Source organism: Myxine glutinosa, chromosome 1 (assembly GCF_964187855.1).
Source record: "Myxine glutinosa chromosome 1, kmMyxGlut1.1, whole genome shotgun sequence".
Taxonomy (NCBI): domain Eukaryota; kingdom Metazoa; phylum Chordata; class Myxini; order Myxiniformes; family Myxinidae; genus Myxine; species Myxine glutinosa.
Genome location: NC_136261.1, coordinates 62,900,922 through 62,928,316, shown reverse-complemented (window position 1 = coordinate 62,928,316; position 27,395 = coordinate 62,900,922). Strand labels below are relative to the sequence as shown.

The 27,395-nt window shown below is 49.7% G+C and overlaps 1 protein-coding gene across 1 annotated transcript in view; it reads right to left on the bottom strand.

The window, feature by feature from the left end:
- LOC144890731 (protein mono-ADP-ribosyltransferase PARP12-like) overlaps nt 1-27,395 on the bottom strand; it is a 128,969-nt gene that overhangs the window by 27,653 nt on the left and 73,921 nt on the right. Inside the window, exon 12 of the mRNA XM_078772413.1 lies at nt 18,662-18,792. Coding sequence (XP_078628539.1) covers nt 18,662-18,792 — 131 coding nt within the window. The remainder of the gene's footprint in view (nt 1-18,661; nt 18,793-27,395) is intronic.

The following is a 27,395-nucleotide window of genomic DNA, read 5'->3' as shown; positions in this document are numbered from 1 at the left end:
TACATTCTGATTTGTCGTTCGTGAGTTGATTAATTTCCCCGCAGCTGCCGTCGGTTTGCTGAAGATAAGCGCTTCTCCCGCTTCTTCCTCTTCCCCTCTTCTTCCTCCCGCGTTTCATAAGTAGAGTCCGTGTTTGGTCGTCGCCTCCATTAAAGCCGTTCTGGTCTTCCGCGGTCCCTGGTATTAACCGGAGGGATTCGCAAGACAACTGGGGCTCAGGAGCCGGGAATGGCAATGAAATTAAATTCACAGGTGAATGGGGAATGCCTACAGGGAAATGGGAAATGCGCACAAGTGAATGTGGAGTGCTCACAGGTAGATGGGGAGACTGCATGTGAAGAGGTGAATGGGGAATGCGCACAGGTGAACATGGAGTGTCCACAGGTGAGCGTGGAGTGCCAAAATTGTAATGGGGAGTGTTTCCCACCTGCTGGCCTGGAGGTTTATCGGGACCGGGTGGGTGCCGCAACACCCCAACAGGGGGAGCAATTTGAATCCTTGCAGCACCAGGGCGGTGGTGCAGAGCGATAGGGGATAACATTATTGGGGGTCCGAGTAATGGAGCCGGACCGGGTATTTATTGGGGAAGGCCTTTCTGGGCCAGAAATGATTTGTGGTGATGATGGGGATGACGAGGATGATGTGATACGGCGGCTGGGGACCTGGGACAGTCCCATTGAGGTAGGGTCCAAAGGAGCAGGCCCAAAGGATCTCCCGATCCCAAAGGACCAGGCCCAAAGGAGTTTGGAGCAGGAGGTGAGTCGGTCCGAGGAGGTGGTTGTGGTGACCGAGGGGACCCTCACCGTGCATAACAATTGGGAACAGGATGCTCCAAAATTACAGAACCAGTTGGGGGAGTGTGTTGGCTCCGGGCTGGATTCGGGCAGAGGGATCGGGAGATCGAGCCTCTGAAGATTTTGTCCCCATAGGGAATTGGGAGCAGCTGCAGGGCAGGGCAGAACAACCTGGGGTTGTTACCTGCAGCTGCGGTTTGGCAGTGGAAATGAAAATTTCTAAAAGGAAATTTAAAATTAAATGGAAATGGGAAATGGATTTGGCACAGCCATGGAGGGAGTTGATCCCCGGGCTGCTGGATTTGGACATGGAGAGGTCAATGGTGATGGCCTCGGGCAAAAGTTGCCTATTTGGAAATTTTGTTATGCCGGCCAGCTGGGGGGCTGAGCTGGCGAGATTTGGACGTGGCTCCAGCCAAGGGTGTCGTGTTACGACCTGGGCCCCATGGGGGGTCTGGTGGAGTGTGGCGTCCCTTGTCTGTCGAGGTGCCGTCCGAGCGGGTGGCTCAGGCCGACAGGGTCACTGGACCCTGGTGGGGGTTAAGACCTCCAGGGGGTCCGAGGTGGTTTCTCAAGCCTGGGATGGCTTATATTGAGGACCACTAGGGGGAGGTGTTGTGGGTCGCGCTTTGGTGGTGGCACTGCAGACGGCCAACTTGGGCCTGATGTCGTGACCATCCGGGCATGCAGCCTGGCACCCTCTCCCTGTGACTCTGGGACAGCCGGCATGTGGTGACCTGCCATGCCGTGCTGGTCTATGGACGCTGGTCGAACCGAATGGACAGGGATGGACATAGCCTGCCGGACAACCATTGGGGCATCTCTGGAACGTGATGGTGTGAGAATGACCTTCCACAGATGTTCTGTTATGATTTATGGACTCTCGGTTTGGGAAGAGAGCAATGGGGTTGTTGAATCGGGAATTTGTAACGTGCCGAGCATATGGGCCATGCTCGGGTGGCATGTGTATGGCAAAGCATCTTTCTTTGGTGAGGTTAGTGAAATGTGAAAAATATTTGGCATGGGTAATCTGTGGGTTAGATGTAAATTTAAGGGTGAATTTTGTGAAGAGAAATGGTGGTCACTGCACAGTGACACCATTATTGATCCAGGTGTGTAGACCAAATTTTTGGAGGCTGTGATAAAAATTGATAGGGTAGCAGGACACAGCTTTCAACCGGTTGCGGGGGCGACTGTGCTGATATTTGGGACGCGGAGTCATGGGGATGGAGTTGGGGGTCTGGGGGTCTGGGGGTCAACGTGGTGCTATGGGTGTCCGAGGGGTGTGGACCATGTCTTCTGGGTGAGTCTCCTGGTGGAGCATGGCTGATGTCTGGACCTTGGTGTGGTCAAGTGTGGGTGGGCACTGGGGGGCTGCAGTTCTGTGGACTGGGGGATGGGGGCAGCGTAGGTGACGTGAAGGGAATGCCACGCACTGCGACTGTCTCCCCCACGGCCGAGGTTGTGCGTGCGGTAGTGTTTGTGGCAGCAGGTGCTCACCACATTGGCCAGCTGGGGCTGGTCCAGCTGTGTTCCTCGCAGGGGGGCCAAAGGATGGATGGTGGGTCACCCCCTATGGACACTCATGGGCCATGTTGGCGTTTCGACTGCTCGGCTTGTCCCGATGACCCTTGCATTGTAGAGGTGCGGAGCTGTCGTGGCCACAGGTAGTTGTGTAGTGATAATCACCGTTGGATGCGGATCCACATACCTGCCAGTATAGTGGGGAGAAAAGTGAAATTTGGAAGAATTTGATTGGTCCAATGTGAAATTTTGGGATTTTATGGGTGGATGGCACTTTGGACCTGACCAACCATAGTTACCTGTATATCAAGGTAGGAGTAAGGCCTTGATGTGTACTGTCCCAGGCTTCAGGATTTGCTTATGGAAATTTTGGGGACATGTAATTTGGAGTTGGAGGCGGGTGAGAGTGATGACATGGTCGGTGAGGGGATTGGAATGTGTGTCACACAGAGTCTTGTGGGTGGCGTTTGTGTTAGTGTTGTGGTGATGTGTTTTTATGTGTTCGTATGGTTGGACATAATTGAGGATGAGTGATGATTATTGTGCTTTTGGAAATGGAAATGTAATGATTTGAAATGTGAACTGGGGATTTCACAAGAAGCATGTCATGGCAACTTTTTGTAACACCATCGATGGAAATGTATTGAGAATTGAATGGCAGTGGGGGAGGAAATGTGTTTTGGGATCTTGTGGGTGGGGAAGGTGTGTGTGTGTCCGTAGGTACAGATCAGGCTCTGAGGACCAATGCCTGCGGCCCACCTCTGTGGCAATTACCCCTGGCAGCCGGTGGTATCTGGAAATTGGAGCTCGTCGGTGGAGGGTCTGGTTGGGCGCCCTGGGGTAAAGGAGACCCCCGGTGACCCGTGGAGCTGCGTGGCAGCAGGAGGCAATGGAGCCTGGTGGGTGGAGACTCTCACCGGCAGGGTAACGGCGGAAAGGGCTGTTGGGCTGTCACTGGGCCAAGAGTTATAGGGGGGGGGGGGGGCAATGAACTTGTAAGTTGGTTGACTTGTTTTGGGACTGCGGGCTCCACAGCCTGAAGCGCCCCCACCATCTTGTTGTGCGGTACCTCCCCGCTGCCTAGTAGAAATGAGCACACACACGTATATGACATCAATGCCATGGTCCTGCAGGGGGGTGAAATACGTGCTTGGTTATGATTTTGTGTGTAAGGAGTTTTGGAATGAGTATGCGTGGATAAGGGGTTTGTGTTGAATGAATGTGGGCTAAATCCACCGAGCCATGTCAATCACCTGTGACACCTGGACACGGCCCGTGGATATTTATGGGTATATTGGGATGGCCCCGCAGGTAAGGTTGCATCTTGTGGCATCCACCGGGGGACGCGGTCTGTAGACCGGGGTTGTATAAATGTTCATGGAGTTCTGAATTTTTGTAAGGGTAAGTTTTGTGGTTAAGGTAGATTTTGGTGTGTTGTTTGTTTCCTCCCTCCGCAGGAATGACCTGAATCATTGTACATATATGATTGCATGGTTGTTAAGGGGATTAGCATGTTATGGAGTATAGGTAGGAAGTCCGACTCACTTCCCACATCCCTCCTGATTTATTTCATAGGTTAATTAAGTGTGTGACAGTAAGTGTTAAGACTGGAGTGGTGGCGCCTGCAGTGAACCTAGCAGCAGCTACGGTTCCAGGGGGGGGGGGGGGGGTGGGGGCTGTGTTTTGTCGGTGGGGTAAAGCATTATCTAGAGCCAGATAGATCTGAATAGGTAACATGCTTCGACTGTCGCGATAGGGAATCTACCTGTAATAAGTTCTGTATGTTTAGTCCGGTTTGTCGGATTAAGATGTCTGCTTGTGAACATACCAGGATGTTCGAGTGTTAGATAGGGTAGGGATTAAGATAAACCCCTGTGTGTCACACCTGGTAATCAAACCTTTGTCCCTTATGGCAATGCATACTCATATAGACACTTAGACAGGCCCTGTAGTGCTCACAGAAAGTAAATTCCCTTCCCTGGCAAGGACTACGGAAGAGAACAGGCAAGAGGCCAGTTCGGGGCACCGCCGCATGGGCCACAGCCAGCTACACCTCCGGCAGGCCTCGAGTAGCACGAGCTATGACCACGCTACAGGCCTGTGATTCGGTGGAGGGCACTGATTGGGTGGTGTGCCAAGGCTGACGTCATGGCCGCAAGGTTATATGCCGAACGACATTTTCCCTCTTGCAGATCCAGCAGTTCGTCTGGCAGATCCAGCAGTTCGTCTTGCACATTCGGCTCTTCTTGCTTGCGCAGCTTCCTCTGGCAGCTCGAACTCTCTTGCGCACATCCTTCCCTGGCTGTCTTGTGCCCTCTGCATTTTTCCTCTTGGTCTTCAGAGGTCCTGGTGGTCTTGGCTCGCCATCTGCGTGGTGCTAGGAGCGGTGCTTTTGGAGTGAGGGACCTCGTGGTGTGCGATCGACATGGAGCTTGGAGCGAGGATCGGTGGCGCGCGAGCGGGACCGAACGGAGCCTTGTTTGGACGGCAGACAATACAAGTCGACAGACGAGATAAGGCTGCACTCACACCCCACATTTACAAGTACACGACGTTTGCTTTTATTAATTCATCTTCCCTTGTTCGTTTCTGAGTCTGGTGTGTGGGATCCCAATATAGGAGTTAGTTTATTTCATTGCCGTCACGTTTCATTGTATCGGGTCCGTGAATAAATCTTTATGTTTGTACATTCTGATTTGTCGTTCATGAGTTGATTAATTTCCCCGCAGCTGCCGTCGGTTCGCTGAAGATAGGTGCCTCTCCCGCTTCTTCCTCTTCCCTTCTTCTTCCACCCACATTTCATAAGTAGAATCCGTGTTTGGTCGTCGCCTCCATTAAAGCCGTTCTGGTCTTCCGCGGTCGCTGGTATTAACCGGAGGGATTCGCACGACAATATTAGCAATTAACAATACGAAAATATACATTTTGTACATTTACAGATGATTTACCAAGGAAGTGTCTTCATGCTAGCGTTTTGTCCGCCGACTGCATTCGCTCTGTAGACATGTAGATGCCCGAGAAGGGGCTCGGGGACCGATTGCACCTGCTCCCGGAGTCCATGAGAAGTTCCCAGGTTCCCCATCCCGCCACATCGTCCCTGGGCCCAGCTCCTGACGTGAAAAAATGGACCACATTGTATTTGTGTTACATGCTGCTCCCCAAACCCCGGTCATGGTGTACCTCCGAGCCCCGAGAGGAGTCACGGCAGAAAGATGTGTTATTCTCTGTGTCAAAGATCAATGCTGAAACCACACCAATTGTTACCAACAAACAAGTATTGTATTTAGGTCACACAAGAATATCAGCACAAAAACAATAGTAATCAATTGTACAACCAATATATCATTCCTATGATGATACCATCGGTTTCGTACAATATAACTCACTGTGCTCCAAGTGAGCGAAAAGAACATCCCCAATGTCTCTATCCCGGCATCAAGCCAAAGTCGATCCACGCTCCAGTGATCGTCAGAACGATTTCGTATTGAGACCAGAATCCCGCTCGGTTGACAGTCACACTGCCAAAGATGGGCAAAGGTGTCCTCAAGAGGCGACTGGGAAATCACACCTTCGGGTATGGAGGTTCAACGGCTCCCAATCGGCGAACCGCAAATTCCCACTCAAAATCCACGTTGCACACACACACCAGGCTAATGTCTGCATGCAGTGAAATGGTTGAAGCGAGGTGAAAAGCCTGGAGCGATGAAATATCGGGTGCGAGGCAAAATGGCCAACGGGCCCGTTTTCGAGGCTTAACGGCACTCCAATGATTCTCTTCGGAATCAACCGCAAAATCTGTCACGCAGGTTTATCTGTCACAGCGATAACAACTCTGTCGCAGGAATCCCTTTCCCAGGAAACCCAAAGTTCACTCGTGCCCCCCGTTCGCCAGCGTCTCCTCCAGACCTCAAAGCAGCTCGGCTTTCTTGTCCGACCTCCCTTGCTCCGCCTCCTCTTCCTCCTTCTTCTTCGTTGTCCAGTTCCCAATCCGGTTTCCGGTTTCTTTTAAAACACTAACTTTTTCACCTTTTGAAAACAGTTCATAAACAATAATAGCTCATAAACAATAAACAATAATAGAAAACAGTTCATAAACAATAAACCTTTTGAAAGCAATAATAGTACATGGAACCAAAAATGTTTACTGTGGATGAGAACCACAACAACGGAAGTGACGAATCCGTAACACTTCCCCCCGTCAAGAAAGAAAGTTTGAACATAGTGAAAACTTTCTTTTCCTGCAAAAACCCTTTTAACAAACAAAAGTAAAACTCACACCCAAATGGTCAATTCACGTGAGGAACAATAATTAATATTGCCCAAAATAAAGCAACAAAACTTCCAAACAACCTACAGGAATTTTCAAAGTTAGTTCACTCTGGATAAAGCATCAGCAACGACATTGTCCCTGCCCTTTACATGCTCAATTTCCAAGTTGAACTCCTGCAAAGCCAAACTCCATCTCATCAACCTCTGATTTTTATTTTTCATTTTTTGAATGAAGGTTAAGGGGTTGTGATCAGTGAAGCCTTTTATAGGAAAGGTAGTAGTTCCCAGATACACCTCATAATGCTGAAGCACTAGCAGGAGAACAAGGGTCTCTTTTTCCACGGTGGCATAATTTGCCTGATGTTTGTTAAACTTTTTCGAATAGTAGCACACCGGGTGATCCACGCCATCCTCATCTTCCTGTAATAGAACTGCCTTAGCCCCCACATCACTTGCATCAATGGCCAACTTGAATGGTTCTTGAAAATCCGGGGCTGCTAGGACAGGAGAGCTCATTAATATCGCTTTGACGTGGGCAAAGGCTGCCTGACATTTGTCATCCCAAACAAACTTGGTCTCTTTCCTCAGCAAATTCGTTAAAGGGGCTACCACATCAGAAAAATTCCTGCAGAACCGCCGGTACCAACCAGCCATACCCAAGAATCTCATAAGCTCCTTCTTCCCTTTTGGAACTTGGAAGCGATCAATGGCTTCTATCTTGGCTGTCACCAGTTGCACCTGACCCTGACCTACTACATGGCCGAGGAACACCACCTGTGCTTTTACAAACTCACTCTTAGATAAGTTGATGGTCAACCCTGCCTCGGTCAATTTCTTGAAAAATGCATGAATTTGTTTAATATGATCTTCCATGGTCATGGTGTGGATGATGACATCATCCAGATAAGCCTCCACCCCCTCAAGGTCTGCAATAAGCTTATTAATCAGCCGTTGAAATGTAGCAGGCCCATTTTTCAATCCAAAGGGAAGAACCTTGTACTGATACAACCCATTTGGTGTGACTAAAGCCGAGATTTCCTTGGCTCTATCAGTAAGAGGAATCTGCCAATACCCTTTCAGCAAGTGAAATTTAGTTACAAATTTAGCTGGGCCTATTCTATCAAGGCAGTCATCAATCCTCGGGATGGGACATGAGTCGGTCTTGGTCACTGCATTAACCCGTTTTAAATCCGTACAACAGCGAAAACTGCCATCGGGTTTTGGAACCAACACACATGGTGAGCTCCATTCACTGCTGCTTGGTTCGATGATGTCATTCTCCAACATATACTGAACCTCCTTCCGAAGATACTCCATCTCCACAGGGTTCATCCGATAGGGGTGTTGCTTCACAGGAGTGGCTTCCCCCACCTCAATATCATGATATACCAAGTCAGTACGACCAGGTACATCTGTGAACAAATGTGCAAACTCACAGATTAGGCTGGATAGTTGTCCTTGTTGTTCCCTCGTCAAATGACCTAATTTCTCATCTGAATGACTCAACACTTCCGTGTTCCTCAATCTGGGACAAGCCTGGTCATCAAAGTTATCAAACTTCACATCGGCCTCAACCTCTGGATTCTCTTGCACCCCAACTACAGGTGAGACAGGTGAGACAGGAACCATTTTCTCCACAGGCTTCCTCTCATAATATTTCTTCAGTCGGTTGACATGACACAGCTGCCGCTTTTTCCGTCGGTCGGGAGTTGTCACCACGTAATCTGTTTCATTAACCCTCCTTTCGATTGCATAGGGACCAAAATACCTAGCCTGCAGTGGCTGACCTGGAACAGGAAGCAACCCTAACACTCGGTCCTCAGGACTGAAATTTCTTATCTGAGATTTCTTGTCATGTCTCACTTTCATTTTATCCTGTGTCACTTTCAAGGTTCTCCTCGCAACTTTACAAGCCTTTGCCAATCTGTGCCTAACCGTTGACATATACTCCACCACTGTTGGCTGTGACTCCTCCTGTAGCCACTGTTCTTCCACCAATTTCAATGGTCCTCGCACTGCGTGTCCAAACACAAGTTCAAAAGGACTGAATCCCAATGACTCCTGAACGGATTCCCTCATAGCAAACAACAATAGGGGTATTCCCTCATCCCAATCCTTGTCACATTCAAAACAGTACGTTCTGATCATATTCTTCAATGTCTGGTGAAACCTTTCCAAGGCCCCTTGGCTCTCGGGATGATAAGTACTTGATCTTACTTGTTCCACTCCCAACAGGTGTACCACTTGCTGAAAAAGTGTTGACATGAAATTTGAACCCTGATCAGACTGGATGACCTCAGGTAGGCCAACCAAAGTGAAAAATTTAATCAAGGCCTTCGCAATAACTGCCGCAGTAATTTTTCTAAGAGGCACTGCCTCTGGTAACCTTGTGGAAGCGCACATGATGGTCAGCAAATACTGATGTCCAGCCTTAGTTTTAGGTACAGAACCGACACAGTCAATAATGACACGGCTGAATGGCTCTTCACAAGCTGGAATTGGTTTTAAAGGTGCGGATGGGACTTTCTGATTAGGTTTTCCCACCAGCTGGCAAGAGTGGCAAGACTTACAGAACTCCGCCACATCACGTCGCAATCCTGGCCAGAAAAAATGTTCCAATATTCTTTCACATGTCTTGTTCCCTCCAAGGTGCCCGGCCAAAGGTGTCTCATGTGCCAAACTCAATATCTCCTTCCGGTATGGCGGTGGCACCACAATTTGATAATGAACTTTCCACTCATCGTTTGCTGGCACCTCCGGTGGTCTCCATTTTCTCATTAGTATTTGTCCCCTTTCATGAAGTAACCAACAGGTATCTTCATAGCCTCTTCCTCTGTAACGGCTTTATCAATCAAACTCCGGAGCTCCGAATCTCCGTGTTGTTCTTCAACAAGTCTCTTTCGGACCAGCACCGTTTGTTCAATCTCGTTCCCAGATGTCTCCGACGGACACTCCATTTCCTCTTTTGTACCAGATGCCACCTTTTCCTTAAGTTCCTTGATGTCACTCCCTTTCCTATTACCTCTTTCAGTATTTTACTCCAATACCTCGAAGGAACCTAAATCCACATCGCCTTCCTTCTCCTTCTCTTCAGAACGCTTCCTACCCATAGCACGAGTCACTGCACAGGATGGAAAGATACCCGGAATCTCCTGCTCTAACTGTGCGGTGTTATTTTCCATACTGGGCTTTTCAACCAACATTGGATAACCAGAAACTCGACTACCGGCCAAATCATTCCCGATAATAAAAGAGATTCCCTCTACAGGAAGAGTGGCTTGTAAACCTACAGTGACCGGTCCTGACACCAACTCAGACTCCAAATGGATGACATGAGGAGGAGCTTTAACAAAGCCACCAGTCCCCTGTAAAAGAACACTAACACCAGTTGCCGTCTTCTATAACAATGGCAAAATGCCTTCAAGCATCAAAGACTGATGTGCTCCTGTGTCCCTCAATACCCTAACAGGTCTCTGGTTCGTTAAGTCTCCATCCAGTGACACAAACCCCTCTGAAATAAAAGGTTTGTAACCCTCTTGGACAAGGTCGTTCTGTGATGCCGTAACTTTGGCATGGGAACCTTCACAAGGCACTGTCCTCCAAGGACGATTTCGCGCATTGGCCAATGCATTCGGAGTTGCACTAGTTTGACTCCACTCCTGATTTTTCCTTTTCAGGGCGTAACATTGGGACATCAAATGCCCAGGTTTCTTGCAAAAAGCGCAAGTAGGCCCGGAGGAAAAACTCGTGGTCTGCCTCGGGCCCCCCGGGAGATAAGTATGTCTTGGAACTGCAGTCTTCTGATCCCTGAAAGTCGCGGTATCAGATTTGTCCCCATAGTCCTCTCAAGGCCGCCTCCAAGAAAATTTGTTCTCCGAACCTGATTTGCCGTAACTCCCCTGGCTAACTCAGAACGATGTCGTATTGAGACCAGAATCCCGCTCGGTTGACAGTCACACTGCCAAAGATGGGCAAAGGTGTCCTCAAGAGGCGACTGGGAAATCACACCTTCGGGTATGGAGGTTCAACGGCTCCCAATCGGCGAACCGCAAATTCCCACTCAAAATCCACGTTACACACACACACCAGGCTAATGTCTGGATGCAGTGAAATGGTTGAAGCGAGGTGATAAGCCTGGAGCGATGAAATATCGGGCGCGAGGCAAAATGGCCAATGGGCCCGTTCTCGAGGCTTAACGGCACTCCAATGATTCTCTTCGGAATCAACCGCAAAACCTGTCACGCAGGTTTATCTGTCACAGCGATAACAACTCTGTCGCAGGAATCCCTTTCCCAGGAAACCCAAAGTTCACTCATGACCCCCGTTCGCCAGCGTCACCTCCAGACCTCAAAGCAGCTCGGCTTTCTTGTCTGACCTCCCTTGCTCCGCCTCCTCTTACTCCTCCTTCTTCTTTGTCGTCCAGTTCCCGATCCGGTTTCCGGTTTCTTTTAAAACACTAACTTTTTCACCTTTTGAAAACAGTTCATAAACAATAAACAATAATAGAAAACAGTTCATAAACAATACACCTTTTGAAAACAATAATAGTACATGGAACCAAAAATGTTTGCAGTGGAAGTGACGAATCCATAACAATAGCACATCCGTGGAGTGTGGGCGATGTGAAAATCTGAGAAACCATGGGTTCGGGTGATGTTCTCTTTAGCAGTGTCAGGAGTGTTATGCGGTCATTTGCTTCCTTGAAGCTAGAGGCATACTGCTCTTCCTTGGAAATGAACATGCAGGACTGTGTTCTCTTCCATACAAGCCCAGTTTCAACCACATTAAAAACTGCTCTTTCACTTGATCATATAAACTCAGCACCTTTTTTTTTTTGTATACAAGATCGAGGCTAGTGAAAGAGCGAACATTTATCACACAGAAAGACAAACCGACAAACCGACACATAACCGACAAACCGACACATAAAACAAATAACATCGGGAGTGGTAGACAAGATGGGGAGAGCGGGGGAAGGACACAAACACAACATTTGAGAGCAGGAACCGAGAGACATGGAGACATCGAGAGATCTGTGGGAGGGAGAGGGCTTTGGGGGGGAGGCATGGGAAAGGGGGTGGGAGAGGCATAAAACATATGGACACTGCCAGGACTACCAGGAAAGAAGTTGGAATTACAAACAAGGTGGATCTGGGGTGAATTAGTGGGGGTAGAAAAGATCAAGGTTTTGGATGGGGGAAGATAAGAGATGGTGGTGAACAGCTGTTTTAAAGACCTGGAGGGAGGAGTGGGATTGAAGGGAGTGTGGGAGTTTGTTCCAGAGGCGGGAGAAAAGAGGAATGAAGGAGTGAAGGTGAGCAGAGAGCCGAGATTTCGGCAGTTTAACCATCAGAGGCTTGCTGGCAGATCTTGTGCGACCTGTAGGAATATTTGGGGGACAGAGCACAGAGAGAGCTGGGGGAGCAAGGCCGGAGAGGAGTCGGTAGAAGACAGAAAGACCACCTACCTGCCTGCGGTGAGTGAGTGAAAGGCCCTTAGAGATAGCTTCATCGCGGGAGATTCCAATGATTCTGAAAGCTTTGGTTTCAACAGCGTGAAGCCGAGCTAGATGTGAGGCAGGAGCACCAGCCCATAGGGGAGAACAGTATTCCATTGAGCTGCGGATGAAAGCCTTGTATGTGGTGAGGAGCTCAGGTGTGCCTAGGAAGGACTTCGCACGACGGAGGATGCCCAGTCGGCGACTGGCTTTGCAGGCCAGCTTGGAAATGTGGTTTTCCCAAGAAAGATCATGGCAGATAGTGAGACCCAAAAGCTTGAGTGACAGAACTTCTTGGAGAGGATTGTTGAGAAAGTAGATGGGAGGGTTGTCCAGTCGATCTTTTCGGAGAGACATAGTAAGAGTGTGAGATTTGTCAGGATTGAAAGACATGATTGAGGATGTGAATCCGACCCCTTCCAGTTATTTTACCCCATCATATCAACTTGTTGCCTTCGCCATAATTATAGCCTGGCTTAAGGGTATGGCGTGCTGATTCACATCCTCAATCCAAGATAAATTCTCTCCGTATTCTCCATTAAAATTGCTCCGACATCTCATTAATGTTGTAGCATCTACGGGAGTTGTGGACGGACTGCTTTATTTTTTTTCTTTGTTCTTTACAATTGTCCTTAAAAACAACTCCCATAAACGAAATTCACACCCAACAGTGGTGGCACCAACACCTGACTCCATCCACCTTAACACTTTCAATTTTAGTTCATAACTTTCAGCACAATTACCAATATGGCGGCACACAGAGCATTAAGCCAATAATGCACGTGCTGAGTGCTTGAAAGGAGAGTCGCTCAGATAAGCGCTCTTATTGGCTGCCAGCGATGTCAACAGCAGTGGTTGCATCTTCGGTCAAGGCGGTGCATTTAAACTTGCAACGTTTTACTCGCTTTGTGGGATTGACTCCATTGGGACATAATCCACAGGCACGGGACCAGTGGGGCTATTGATGGTATGGGCGTGGCATGTGCTCGGTGGTTGGAGCCACGCCCCCTTAAGAGGGTTTTGCGTTTTAGAAAAGATGCATGAGTTCCGGTCGTGATTGAGTTCTGTTGGAATAAAGGAGCTTTGAACGAGCTAAGAAGTGTCTCGCCTTCTCGTTGTCCGCAACTCCTACATTGGTGACCCCGGCTGCTCCCGAACGTTTTCGGGGGCTTCAAACGAACATGGGGACAAGCGCAGTTTCGATTAAGCTGCCGGAGTTTTGGGAACGACAAGCTGCCGTTTGGTTCGCACAAGCTGAGGCCCAGTTCGCCATTCGGAGCATTTCTGCCGACGACATGAAGTATTATTATGTCGTGTCTGCGCTCAGCGGCTCCACTGTGACCAGGGTGGCGAGCCTTCTTCAGGATCCTCTGGAGGGTGGCAAGTATGAGACGCTAAAATCGCTGCTGATCGAAACCTTCGAGCTCACTGAGGCCGAGCGCGCCCGCCAGCTTCTTTCTCTACCCGGGCTGGGCGACTCAAAGCTGTCGGAGCAGATGGACCACATGCTGTCTCTCCTGGGCAGCCGCCGGCCATGTTTCCTCTTCAGGGAGCTGTTCCTGCAGCAGCTGCCAGGACAGATACGGTCAGCCTTGGCCAACTCGCCCGTTAAAGATTTCCGCGCCCTGGCCAGGGAAGCAGACAAGTTTTTCTCTGCCAGACAGCAATGTAGTGCGGCTGCACAGTCGAGCCTGCACCGCGGGCGGACACCGTGGCGGCCGCCATTACGGACCAGCGGCGCAAGGCCCCAGGCTTGTGCCGTTACCACGCAAAGTTTGGGCCCGAGGCCAAGGCATGCCGGCCACCCTGCAGCTTCAGTGAGTCGGGAAATGGGGTGGCCGGCGCTCGTTAACTGCCATGAGCGTTGGCCGTTTGGGCAGTTTGCTGTTCATTTCAGACACCGACTCCGGACGTCGCTTCCTCTGCGACACAGGTGCCCAGGTGAGCATTCTACCTGTGTCGGCATCGGACCGGGAGGCCGGGAGTCACAGCCCCGCCCTGGAAGCAGCCAACGGCAGTGCTATTCAGACCTTTGGCAAACGGACCATGGCACTGTGCTTTGGCGGGCAGCAGTTTGCATGGGATTTTGTCACGGCAAAGGTGTCCACCCCCTTGCTGGGCGCTGATTTCCTCTGCGCCAACGGCCTACTGGTGGATGTGAAAAATCGGCAACTCATTAATGCGGAGACATTCAGTTTTCTTTCATGCTCGCCGAGCGGGTCCGCCTCGACGAGGCTTGCGTGCATGCTCTCGACCTCTGATGAGTTCGCCCGCCTCCTCACCGAGTTCCCGGCCCTTACACGGCCCACCTTTTCGGCCGTTGCCATCAAGCACGGTGTGGAGCATCACATTCTGACCACCAGCCCGCCTGTCTACGCCGGGGGTCGACGCTTCGACCCGGCAAAACTCGCTATTGCAAAGGCGGAGTTCGACACGTTGGAGCGTCTTGGCATCGTGTGACGTTCCGACAGCCCATGGGCCTCGACTCTCCACATTGCGCCGAAGCCAGGTGGCGGTTGGCGCCCGTGCAGGGATTATCACCGCCTTAACGATGCCACTACCCCCGGCCGCTACCCAATCCCGCACATTCAGGATTTTTCTGCCCGCTTGGCCGGTAAAGTTATTTTTTCTAAGGTGGACCTCGTCCGTGGTTACCACCAGGTCCCTGTCCGGCCACAGGACATTCCTAAGACTGCAGTGATTAAACTGTTCGGGCTTTTCGAATTCCTCCATGTGCCTTTTGGGCTCAAGAACGCAGCCCAGGCTTTCCAGCACCTGATGGACAGCGTGTTGTGGGATTTGCCGTTTCTGTTCGTCTACCTGGACGATATCCTCATCGCCAGCGCTTTCAGGACGGAGCACATGCTTCACCTCCGAGGGCACTTTGAACGCCTCAGTCAGCACGGCCTGATCATTAACCCGGCCAAGTGCTTGTTTGGGGTGGCCTCAATTGACTTTCTCGGCCACCGCATCACGAGGGAGGGGGTCGTCCCACTGCCGTCTAACGTGGAGTCTGCCCATCAACAACGCCAGCTCTCCTTCGTTTCCGAGTTCACAACGGACATCCAACATGTTGCTGGGAAGGACAATACGGTCGCCGATTGTCTCTCCCGGTCCATAGCTGGTGCAGTTCACTTTGGCATCGACAATGCCCACATGGCGGCTGAACATATCTCCGACCAGGATGTCCAGGCCTGCAGGGCGGCGGTCACAGGGCTTTGACTGTCCAATGTGCCGTTCGAGGACACGGGCACCACGCTACTGTGTGACGTATCTTTGGGACAACCTCGCCCCGTCGTACCCACTAGCTGGAGACGGCTGGTGTTCAAGACTGTCCACGGTCTTTCTCACCCGGGCAGGAAGGCGTCGCAAAAGTTAGTGGCAGCGAAGTTCGTTTGGCACGGGCTCAGGAAGGATGTGCGCGACTGGGCCAACCCCTGCGTCGAGTGCCAACACTCGAAGGTGCATCGCCATACCCAGGCCCCATTGGCGCCATTCCCAGTGCCAGAGCGACGCTTTGACCATGTTAACGTGGACGTGGTAGGACCCCTCCCCCCCTCGCGGGGAATCACCCACCTCCTCATGATGATCGATAGGATCACCAGGTGGCCAGGGGCCATCCCGCTCACATCTACAACATCCGCCGATGTGGCCCGGGCATTCATCGGCACTTGGGTTGCCCGTTTTGGCCCTCCCTCGGACATCTCTTCAGACAGGGGGCCCCAGTTCACTTCAGAGCTCTGGGGTGCTGTTGCCCAGGGGCTCGGGGTAAAGCTCCATCGCACCACTGCATATCATCCCCAGGCTAATGATTTGTGTGAGAGGTTCCATCGCTCTATGAAAGCTGCTCTCAGGGCCAGCCACCGGGATGACAGTTGGGCCGACAGACTCCCGTGGGTCATGTTGGGCCTCAGGACAGCCCCTAAGGAAAATCTCCAGTCCTCATCCGCTGAGCTCGTCTATGGCCAGCCGCTGCGGGTTCCCGGGGAGTTCATGCCTGACGCCACAAGCCCCTGGTCCGCTGCCCGTCAGCGGTCGGTTCTCCAGGAGAATGCCAAGATGTTTGCACCAGTGCCCACATCTCAACATGGTTTGCCTCGGGCCCACGTCCCGGCGGATCTAGGTACAGCCTAGAACGTCTTTGTTTGCCAGGACGTGCACCGGGGGCCGCTTCGGCTGCCTTACGATCGGCCTTTCCGCGTTCTGGAGGCCGGGGACAAGTTCTTCGTGGTCGTCATCGGCGGAAAACCGGACCACCTTTCGGTGGACCGCCTCAAGCCAGCTCACCTAGATCTAGGCCAGCCCCCTCAGTTGGCTCAACCCTCACGGCGGGGCCGTCCCCCGTCGGGTAAGTCCCCGGTTGCCTCAGTTGTCTCAACCCCCACGGCGGGGCCGTCCCCCGTCGGGTAAGTCCCCGGTTGGCCCGCCTACCGCCAAGCCGCTAACAGTCCCTGCTCGGGTCCTCAGTCGTTTCGGCCGGGTGGTTAAGGCCCCCCGAAAACTGACATTGCCCGTGCGAGTGAATTCTGGGGGGGGGGGGGGGGCGCATGTGGGGGTTACCCCATTGGGACATAATCCACAGGCACTGGACCAGTGGGGCTATTGGTGGTATGGGCATGGCGTGTGCTCGGTGGTTGGAGCCACGCCCCCTTAAGAGGGTTTTGCGTGTTATAAAAGATGCATGAGTTCCGGTCGTGATTGATTTCTGTTGGAATAAAGGTGTCAATAAAGGTGTCAAAATAAAGTGTCTCGCCTTCTCCTTGTCCGCAACTCCTACAGCTTGATGGTTTTAAATCAATATTTTTTTGTGTTTTAGGTAATTAAAAACTGAATATTTAGTTCACACAAAAGCGAATCCATGCGAAGTGGGGTCGCGCAGTGCGGGGTATCTTATTCCTGGCCCATTGCCAGGTTGTGAATATTTTAATTGTTCAGAATATACTGTAGCGGTTCCCGCTGAATGTACACAATCGCCTTGCACCTGCCAGGACGCGGCCAGGGCGCGATCGCCATGCCGGGCTCGTCCGGACGGGCCCAGACGCGCCTCTCCTGGGCATGCCCGGACTCGCTGTTCCCGGGCACGCCCGAACCTCCCGGGCACGCCCGGTCTCGTCTTTCCCGGGCATGCCCGCTCTTGCCTTTCCAGGGCTCGCCCAGAGTGTCCGGGCATGCCCGCTCTCGCCTTTCCAGGGCTCACCCAGAGCGCTCGGGCACGCCCAGCCTCGACTTGCCAGGCCGCGTCCAGGACGCCCGGGCATGTCCAGACTCGCCTTTCCAGGGCTCGCCCAGAGCGTCCGGGCATGCCCGCTCTCGCCTTTCCAGGGCTCACCCAGAGCGCTCGGGCACGCCCAGCCTCGACTTGCCAGGCCGCGTCCAGGACGCCCGGGCATGTCCAGACTCGCCTTTCCAGGGCTCGCCCAGAGCGTCCGGGCATGCCCGCTCTCGGCTTTCCAGGGCTCGCCCAGAGCGCTCGGGCACGCCCAGCCTCGACTTGCCAGGCCGCGTCCAGGACGCCCGGGCATGTCCAGACTCGCCTTTCCAGGACTCGCCCTTGACACCCGGACATGCCTGGTCTCGGTTTTCCCGGGCAAACGCCCCGGCATAAATGTGTATATATATTGCTGCCCGATAAACGGGCTTGTCAGAATACCTGAGCTGTTTTGTTTCAATAAAGCAACTCGGACGAATTCCGTCTTTGGTCGCGTCAATTCTTTCGACTCGCGTTGGAGCGCAGCTCCTTCAATACTCTGGACAGGTTATTACTCTCTTGTAAGATACTAGTGAAGTAGTCCACCGACAAGAATTTAGCCAGGGTACTAACATACATTGGCCTAATCTTCTCTAAAGGTACCATAGGATATTTAACATCCACAAGCAAATGCTAATCGATTGGACAGCCAGTTTATCCTGTCCTCCGAACGTTGGCACACAGGTTGATGAAAAGCAGTGCCTGAAATTCCAACATTACGGTTTATAGTCAGGTAGGCAATCAATCTCAGACAAGGCAGCTCAAAGGGAAGTACACTTCTCTGAACTATCGTGCCAATCCCACAAAGTTTTTATGCTAAACACATTTCCTAGCTTCCATGTTTGAAAGATCAGAAAAGCGAAATACAAGGTAAAAAGAGAGTGTGGGGAATTTACAAGGAGGAAAGAGTGTGTGGGGAATACAGGTCAGTGGTCTCCCTGTCTTCTACTTTCTGGTCTAACACCCTCTGCCCTTTCCGTGCTCTGCCCCCACCCCTGAACCCCAAGTTTCTGCAGGGCATACAGTTTCCCAATAACTCCCTTCTGGTGAAACTCCAAAAATCCAGACCCACTGCTCTCATCCATTCATTTGTTCCTCTTTTTCCCCACCTGTGGAACCAACTTCCTCAGACTGTTGAATCGCATTCCTCCCTCTATGGCTTCAAGACAGCCATTCACCACCATCTTAAAGCATCAACCATCCACCATCCACAACCATTATCATTTATAACCCCATTAACCCACTTCAGGGCCACCTCTTTCTGGATTTCCAGGTTACCAGGCTTCCCCCAGTCGCCTCATCCTCCTCATCCAAACTAAGAAGGCATACCTCTTAAAAGTACTCCACAGCTCGAGGTTCTGAATTCTCTCCACCTTTGTGACTCTGCAGTCTGGCAAAGTGATTTTGAATTTGGCCACGACATCCTTGAACTCGTCTGAGTCTTGGGGAACTGAAACTCGCTTCACAAGCAAACCGAAAATATGTTAGTGACTGAGATGAAGAACATTTCACAACTTCAAGATGATTATAGTAACGTGTCGTGTCAAAAAAGCTTGGTTTAGTAATTTATTAACACGTAAAATAGCTTTACACAAAGGATTAATCAATGGACAGTAATCTATATCCTGTATAATGCAGCAGGGTGTTTCTATGTATGTGTGTATGTTTGCTCTACACCCATTGGTAGGACAGCTGGCTCGACATCACCCACAATTGTAACTTTAAATAAACATACATCCACCATTTTGGATGCATAAGTAAGCCGAATACAACTTTGGAAGTGTCATATTCACAACCGCCATGCCATCCCATGAAGTTTTCCGTTCAGTGTAAGACAACCGAAGCAACCGTTAAGAGGATCATCAAATATCAATAAATTGGAGCCGCTAGGCGTCATGAACATTGTGAAGGCGACAGTACATGTCGGTCTCGGGTTTGAGGCCTCTGGTATATCAGTCCTCTGATGTCAAGCCTCTGGTGTCAGCCTATGGTATTATCCAAGTGAAATAACCATGATATATATATATATACACAGTCACGTGAAAAAGTAAGTACACCCCAATTAAAGTTTTGACTTTTTCAACATATTTCAACATACAGCTATTTGATCTTCATTTCAACAATATTGATAGATAAAGGTGATATAATATAACAAATATCATGAAACATTTACATTTTGTAGTCCATTGTACAATTTAAATAAACATAAATGCAAATGTCGCATGAGGAAAAAGTAAGTACACCCCGACATTTATCACTATTTCAAATACCTAAAATTAGAATCAGGTGCACCAGCTCAGGTGCAAATGATTAGAACATCGTTAGAGAGGATCTTGGAGGAACCTGTCTTATTTACACCTCAGACATTTAGTTTGGTTTGCTCTTTGTTGTTGAAGTGTGCGGTGTCACCATGCCTAGATCAAAAGAGCTCTCTGAGGCCTTCAGAAAGAAGGTTATAGATGCCTACGAGTCTGGGAAGGGATTTAAAAAGATCTCCAAACAATTTGAAATCAATCATTCGACTGTCCGGAAGATCATCTACAAGTGGAGAAGATTCCAAACAACTGCCAACTTGTTCAGGCCAGGCCGTCCCAGCAAGTTCAGCCCGAGAGCAGACCGCAAGATGCTGAAAGAAGTCTCTAAGAACCCCCAGAATGTCATCACGGGACCTACAGGTAGCTCTTGCCACTTTTGATGTCAAAGTGCACGAGTCTACCATTAGAAAGAGGCTGCACAAATTTGATCTACATGGGAGGTGTGCCAGGAGGAAACCTTTGCTGTCCAGAAAGAACATCAGGGCAAGACTAAAGTTTGCCAATGAACACCGAGGCAAAGACCAGCACTTCTGGAACAATGTGCTCTGGACAGATGAGTCAAAGGTAGAGCTATTTGGCCACAGTACCAGAAGACATGTTTGGCTAAAACCAAAGACAGCATTTGACCACAAGAACCTGATACCAACTGTAAAGCATGGTGGTGGAAATATTATGGTTTGGGGCAGCTTTGCTGCATCAGGGCGTGGGCAGCTCACCATCATAGAATCCACTATGAATTCTTCATTGTACCCGAGGGTGCTTAAGGATAATGTGAGGCCATCTGTCGGAAAGTTGAAGCTCAACCGAAGGTGGACCTTGCAGCATGACAATGACCCTAAACATACCAGTAAATCCACCAAGGAATGGCTGAAAAAAAAGAAATTGAGGGTTCTGGAATGGCCAAGTCAAAGCCCGGATCTAAATCCCATCGAGATGTGGTGGCGGGATTTGAAACGACCTGTGCATGCAAGAAACCCCTCAAACATCGCACAGCTGAAAGAATTCTGCATGGAGGAGTGGGTAAAAATTTCTCCCAGTCGATGTCTGAGACTGGTAGACAGTTATAAGAAATGCCTACTTGAGGTTGTTTCTGCCAAAGGGGGCAATACCACCTATTAGAGCCAAGGGTGTACACTTACTTTTTCCACATGCGAAATTTGCATTTATGTTTATTTAAATTATACAATGGACTACAAAATGTAAATGTTTCATGATATTTGTTCTATTATATCACCTTTATCTGTCAATATTGTTGAAATGAAGATCAAATAGCTGTATGTTGAAATATGTTGAAAAAGTCAAAACTTTACATGGGTGTACTTACTTTTTACCGTGACTGTATATATATTGTTGCAGATATCCTGAAGCCCGTTCCCGTTACAAAGGGGGGATTAAACCCCTTTTTTCGCCCTGGGTCTTCGGGTCCGTGAGGCCGAATCGCCACTTCCGGGCAAACGTGAAAAAGGGTATCAGGACAAATTCGCACGTACCTTTAACCCAGGCTGCCACGAAAGCGGTGATTGAGCCTCGCACGAGCCACGCTTAATCGAGTACGCCCGAGCTGTATGCGTATCATGTGACTCGTGCTGTTACTTTTATTGGAACCCGATTCGAGCGGTTTTATTCGTACCATGCGAAGCCAATGGATGGAAGGGACAGGACAGTCAAATCAGAGGAAGAACATGATTTATTATTATTTACAATGATAATGATGAAGGAAAGGGGGACACAGAGCAGAGCTTAACCAGTTTAACTTATTACCCAGACACAGGGCCCACTCACTCACACGGGGAAATGGAGGAGAATGTTCACGCACTAATCTCTCCCCCATTCCCTGTGGAATGTCTCGGGATCCGTGTCCTCCAAATCAATGTTGTTGATGTGTGTGGTGTACCACTCTCGCAACTGTGATGGACCCATGTATGAAGCTTTCAGCCAATTTTGACTCTATCCTATCCTCCCATCCCAACTCTTTCGTAATCTGTGGTGATTTCAACTGCAGCCATTCCAGCTTGCTTGGATTCAGTCATTACACTAGTGTTCGAAAAATTGCAGCAAAGTCCTTTTGTGGTGCTACTGGCTTCTGCCAATCTGTTTAGCGTTGAGGGTGTCTGTCTCCCTAGTGGTCTTTAGGGGTCCACCAAGACACCACTTTTTCTGGCAGTTTAATCAAGCAAATTGAACTGGCCCTCAGTCCTCCATCTCTTTCACAGACTCGTCCAATATTTCACTACAAGAGCAAGGATGAGCAAGTTTATGTTGACAGTGGGGCAGCAGGGCAGCAATTGGGTAAAACTGGCAAGGGAATAAACGAACAGGAAAGGAAGAGAGAGAAAGGGATGAAACACGGAAACCAGCAAGAAAGAGGGTTGGGTTAGCAAGGGTTAATGGGGGTAATGAAGATCATGAGTCAGGATGAGGGATGACAGTGACAAGGACTAATTTTTCAGCAAACTACCCCCTCTCCTCATTCATGAGGTTCACACCTTCATGCCTCCAGCTATTCTGCCCAATGCTGGGTGGGTGGGTGGGGGGGAGACTATGACCATACATTTTCGCTCACTGGGTTCCTCTCTCACCAGTCATGGCACCTCAGCAAAGGACTTCTGTGACTCACTGGGCTTGACACAATCTGTCAATTTCCCGACCCGGATCTCAGCCAATGGAGTATCTTCTCTTCTAGACTTGGTTATGACTAACTTCCCTGCTAATGTCTGCTGCTCTTCTTCTGCTCCAATCGGTTCTTCTGATCATGTGCTTGTCAAAGTGGACATCTCTCTGGCCATTCTCAGAGAGCCTCCTCAGCGTCGACGAGTCTGGCATTTCACTCAGGCCGACTGGGATGGTCTTCAAGCAGCCATCAATCGTCTGGATTGGTCTCCCATCTCCACTGCCTCTGACATCAATTCTTCCTGGGAATTCTTCCAAAGCAAACTGATCTCTCTCATGCACAGATTTATCCCATCTCGCCTTCAGTTGTCTTACCCTTCCTCCCGTCCATGGTACACTGAATCTTGTGGTGAGGCAGTTGCCCTGAAACAACTTGCCTTTGCCTCTTGGAAGGCTAATCCAACTGAAGGAAATCTCAGTTCCTTCCACCAAGCTCGGAACAAGTGTGTGTCTACCCTCAGGAGTGCCAGGAAGCACTATCTCTCCTCTCTCAAGAATGAACTCTCTAACCTGTCTCCTTCCTCCAAATCCTGGTGGCGTCTGGTCAAATCCGTTTCTGGTGTTTGTTCCCCCTCCATCCCCTCCCTTACCTCAAATGGCCACACAGTTGACATCGCACGAGACAAAGCCGAATGCCTCAACTCTGTGTTTGCCTCAAAATCCTTAGTCCCAAACCCATCTCTCTCTGTTCCCACCTTTCCCAGTCGAACCAAACTGCTCCTGGACTCTGTGACCTTCTCTCCTGACAAGGTAGAGGAGTTTTTGTCAAACCTCGACTCTGATTCTGCAACTGGACCAGATGGCATCAGCCCACGGGTCCTAAAATCCTGCTCTGCCGCTCTATCTCACCCTCTCTCTGTTCTTTTCACCCTATCTTTTGCTCAAAGTCATCTGCCAGCATCCTGGAAATCAGCAAACATTACCGCTTTACACAAAAAAGGTGCAAAAACAGATCCTTGCAACTACAGACCAATCAGCCTGCTCCCAATTATCAGCAAAGTCATGGAATCCATCATTGCTTCGGATATGAAATCTTTCCTCTTCTCCAATGGCTTGATCTCTGACCATCAATTTGGTTTCAGACCAGGTCACTCTACTCTGGACATGCTGCTTCTGCTGTCTCAACAATGGATGGAGGTCCTCAATGCCAAACAGGAAATCAGAGCTGTCTCCCTTGACATATCACGGGCCTTTGATACGGTCTGGCACCAAGCTCTGCTCACCAAACTCTCCTCCTATGGTATCCATGGAAATCTCCATGCATGGCTTGCGGACTTCCTCTCTGGTCGTAGTCAACGTGTGGCCCTGAATGGATTTCTCTCATCTCCCCTTCCTGTTCAGGCTGGAGTTCCCCAAGGAAGTGTGCTGGGCCCTGTGCTTTTTCTGGTCTTTATCAATGATCTCTCCGACTCTCTGGAAAATCCTCTCTATCTCTTTGCTGATGACTCCACTCTCTGCCGCTCCATTCCTCTTCCCTCAGATCGGCAGTCTGCAGCCTCCTCACTCTCTGAAGACCTGGACAAAATCACAGACTGGTCAAACAAGTGGAACATGTCTTTCAATCCTGACAAATCTCACTCTCTTACTATGTCTCTCCGAAAAGATCGACTGGACAACCCTCCCATCTACTTTCTCAACAATCCTCTCCAAGAAGTTCTGTCGCTCAAGCTTTTGGGTCTCACTATCTGCCATGATCTTTCTTGGGAAAACCACATTTCCAAGCTGGCCTCCAAAGCCAGACGCCGACTGGGCATCCTCCGTCGTGCGAAGTCCTTCCTCGGCACACCTGAGCTCCTCACCACATACAAGGCTTTCATCCGCAGCTCAATGGAATACTGTTCTCCCCTCTGGGCTGGTGCTCCTGCCTCACACCTGGCTCGGCTTCACGCTGTTGAATCCAAAGCTTTCAAAATCATTGGAATCTCCCGCGATGAAGCTATCTCTGAGGGCCTTCACTCACTCACCGCAGGCAGGTAGGGGGTCTTTCTGTCTTCTACCGACTCCTCTCCGGCCTTGCTCCCCCAGCTCTCTCTGTGCTCTGTCCCCCAAATATTCCTACAGGTCGCACAAGATCTGCCAGCAACCCTCTGATGGTTAAACTGCCGAAATCTCGGCTCTCTGCTCACCTTCACTCTTTCATTCCTCTTTTCTCCCGCCTCTGGAACAAACTCCCACACTCCCTTCAATCCCTCTCCTCCCTCCAGGTCTTTAAAACAGCTGTTCACCACCATCTCTTATCTTCCCCCATCCAAAACCTTGATCTTTTCTACCCCCACTAATTCACCCCAGATCCACCTTGTTTGAAATTCCAACTTCTTTCCTGGAAATCCTGGCAGTGTCCATATGTTTATACCTCTCCCACCCCCCCCCCCCCCTTCACATGCCTCCCCCCCAAAGCCCTCTCCCTCCCACAGATCTCTCGATGTCTCCATGTCTCTCGGTCCCTGCTCTCAAATGTTGTGTTTGTGTCCTTCCCCCTCTCTCCCCATCTTGTCTACCGCTCCCGATGTTATTTGTTTTATGTGTCTGTTTGTCTTTCTGTGTGATTTATGTTCGCTCTTTCACGAGCCTCGATCTTGTATACAAAAAAAAAAAAAAAAAAAAAAAAAAAAAAACTGGGATCCGTCACTCACCCTGTGCTACTCCCAACACCAAAACTCGATTTTGAGGCCATAGCTGCTCTATATCGTTTTTTACAGTGAGTCACAGTTTTGTTGCATTCTGCCCTCTTGACATGATGTCGGAAGTGTTGCAATGTTGTTGCAGTTTGCTCGTCGAAAAACATACATTTAGAGAAAGATATCACCAAGCTTTTACCCAATTGATGATGAAGGGAATGAATGATTTTTGCTTGTTGTTCCAACACAATGGACATTGAAACGGTGAAGATGGCCCACCTCAATCACCCTATGTAGGCCTGTGGGGTGATGTGCTCTTGGCTAGTTCATTTCCCAAAGCCTGCTGGAGGTTATCAAATATGGGTTTTTCATTCACCACAAGTGGCGCGTTGCTGTGCAAATAATGTCTGTCGATCAGGCATGTAGCCATATCTACCAATGTGTACACAAGGTGTACAGTATACAGAGATAAGCCTGGTAAGATGTTTCTCTAAATGTATGGTTTTTAACTAACAAACTCCAACAATGTTGCAATGCTTCAGACATTATGCCAAGAGGGCAGATTGCAACAAAATTGACACTATAAAAACTATATTGGGCGGCTATAGCCTCAAATTGGGGTTTTGGTGCTGGGAGCCGCAATGGGGTGAACGGCGAGCCCGAGTGGGTGAGGATGTACGGCCATAGACCCCCCTCGTCCTGGTAAAATACAATGATTAATGTGGTGAAGAAATTGGTAGAAAGCAGCTTGCCTATTCCTCCTGGAAAACCAACCTCACTGATGGGACTTCTCGCTAAAGCTCATACCCGTTGTTTCCTTCCTTAGATATGCTAGAATACATCAGCAGGTCAGTCTGATGTCTGAACTCACAGATGTTTCACCATCCACAAACAAATAGGTCATCTGGGTCTGGAGCATGCTCCTCATCTGTTCCTTCATTCTGAGAGGATGCGGTTGTAATGGACACTGACTATGCTATGGGTGATTGCCTTAACCTTATCTTTGTAGACAAGGCCAAGATCACCAATCCTTCTCAGACCTCAACTGTGCTTACTCAAAAACCCAGTTGGCTTACTAATTGCCTTCAGACATGGGTGATATACTTGCTGTGCCCCAACTGAAATGAGGTATAGCTTCATGAATGTTGCTTTGACAGCAAGGAGCTTCAGGTTAAAAAACGTTTTTTGTTTGATCAATGTGATCAGTAATTAAAAATGAAGTCATCACATTAAGAGGATGCTAGCTATAAAAATTCATTGTGAGCCGTCATAAACAAAAATCACCTGTGTATTGTATCTGACTCTGGTGGTCAGCAACTGACTCTGGTGGTAAGGTGAAAGTGTCTGTGCTGAGTCTGGAAGTCAATGGAAATCTCCTCACATGGCTGGCGGACTTCCTCTCCAGTCGTAGTCAACGTGTGGCCCTGAATGGGTTTCTCTCATCTCCTCTTCCTGTTCAGGCTGGAGTTCCCCAAGGCAGTGTTCTGGGCCCAGTGCTTTTTCTGGTCTTCATCAATGATCTCTCCGACTCTCTTGAAAATCCTCTCTATCTCTCTGCTGATGACTCTACTCTCTGTCGCTCCATTCCTCATCCCTCAGATCGGCAGTCTGCAGCCTCCTCACTCTCTGCAGTCCTGGACAAAATCACAGACTTGGCAAACAAGTGGAACATGTCTTTCAATCCTGACAAATCTCACACTCTTATGATGTCTCTCCGAAAAGACCGACTGGACAACCCTCCCATCCACTTTCTGAATACTCCTCTCCAAGAAGTTCTGTCACTCAAGCTTTTGGGTCTCACTATCTGCCATGATCTTTCCTGGGAAAACCACATTTCAAATCTGGCCTCCAAAGCCAGTCGCCGACTGGGCATCCTCCATCGTGCGAAGTCCTTCCTTGGCACACCTGAGCTCCTTACCACATACAAGGCTTTCATCTGCAGCTCAATGTTATACTGCTCTCCCCTCTGGGCTAGTGCTCCTGCCTCACACGTAGCTCGTCTTCACGCTGTTGAAACCAAAGCGTTCAGAATCATTGGAATCTCCCACGATGAAGCTACCTCCGAGGGCCTTTCACGTACTCACCACAGGCAGGTTGGTGGTCTTTCTGTCTTCTACCGACTCCTCTCCGGCCTTGCTCCTCCAGCTCTCTCTGGGCTCTGTCCCCCAAATATTCCTACAGGTTGCACAAGATCTGCCTGCAACCCTCTTATGGTTAAACTGCGAAAATCAAGACTCTCTGCTTACCTTCACTCCTTCATTCCTCTTTTCTCCCACCTCTGGAACAAACTCCCTCACTCTCTTCAATCCCACTCCTCCCTCCAGGTCTTTAAAACAGCTGTTCACCACCATCTCTTATCTTCCCCCATCCAAAACCTTGATCTTTTCTACCCCTGCTAATTTTACCCCAAATCCACTTTTTTGAAATACCAACTTCTTTCCTGGAAGTCCTTGGTGTCCT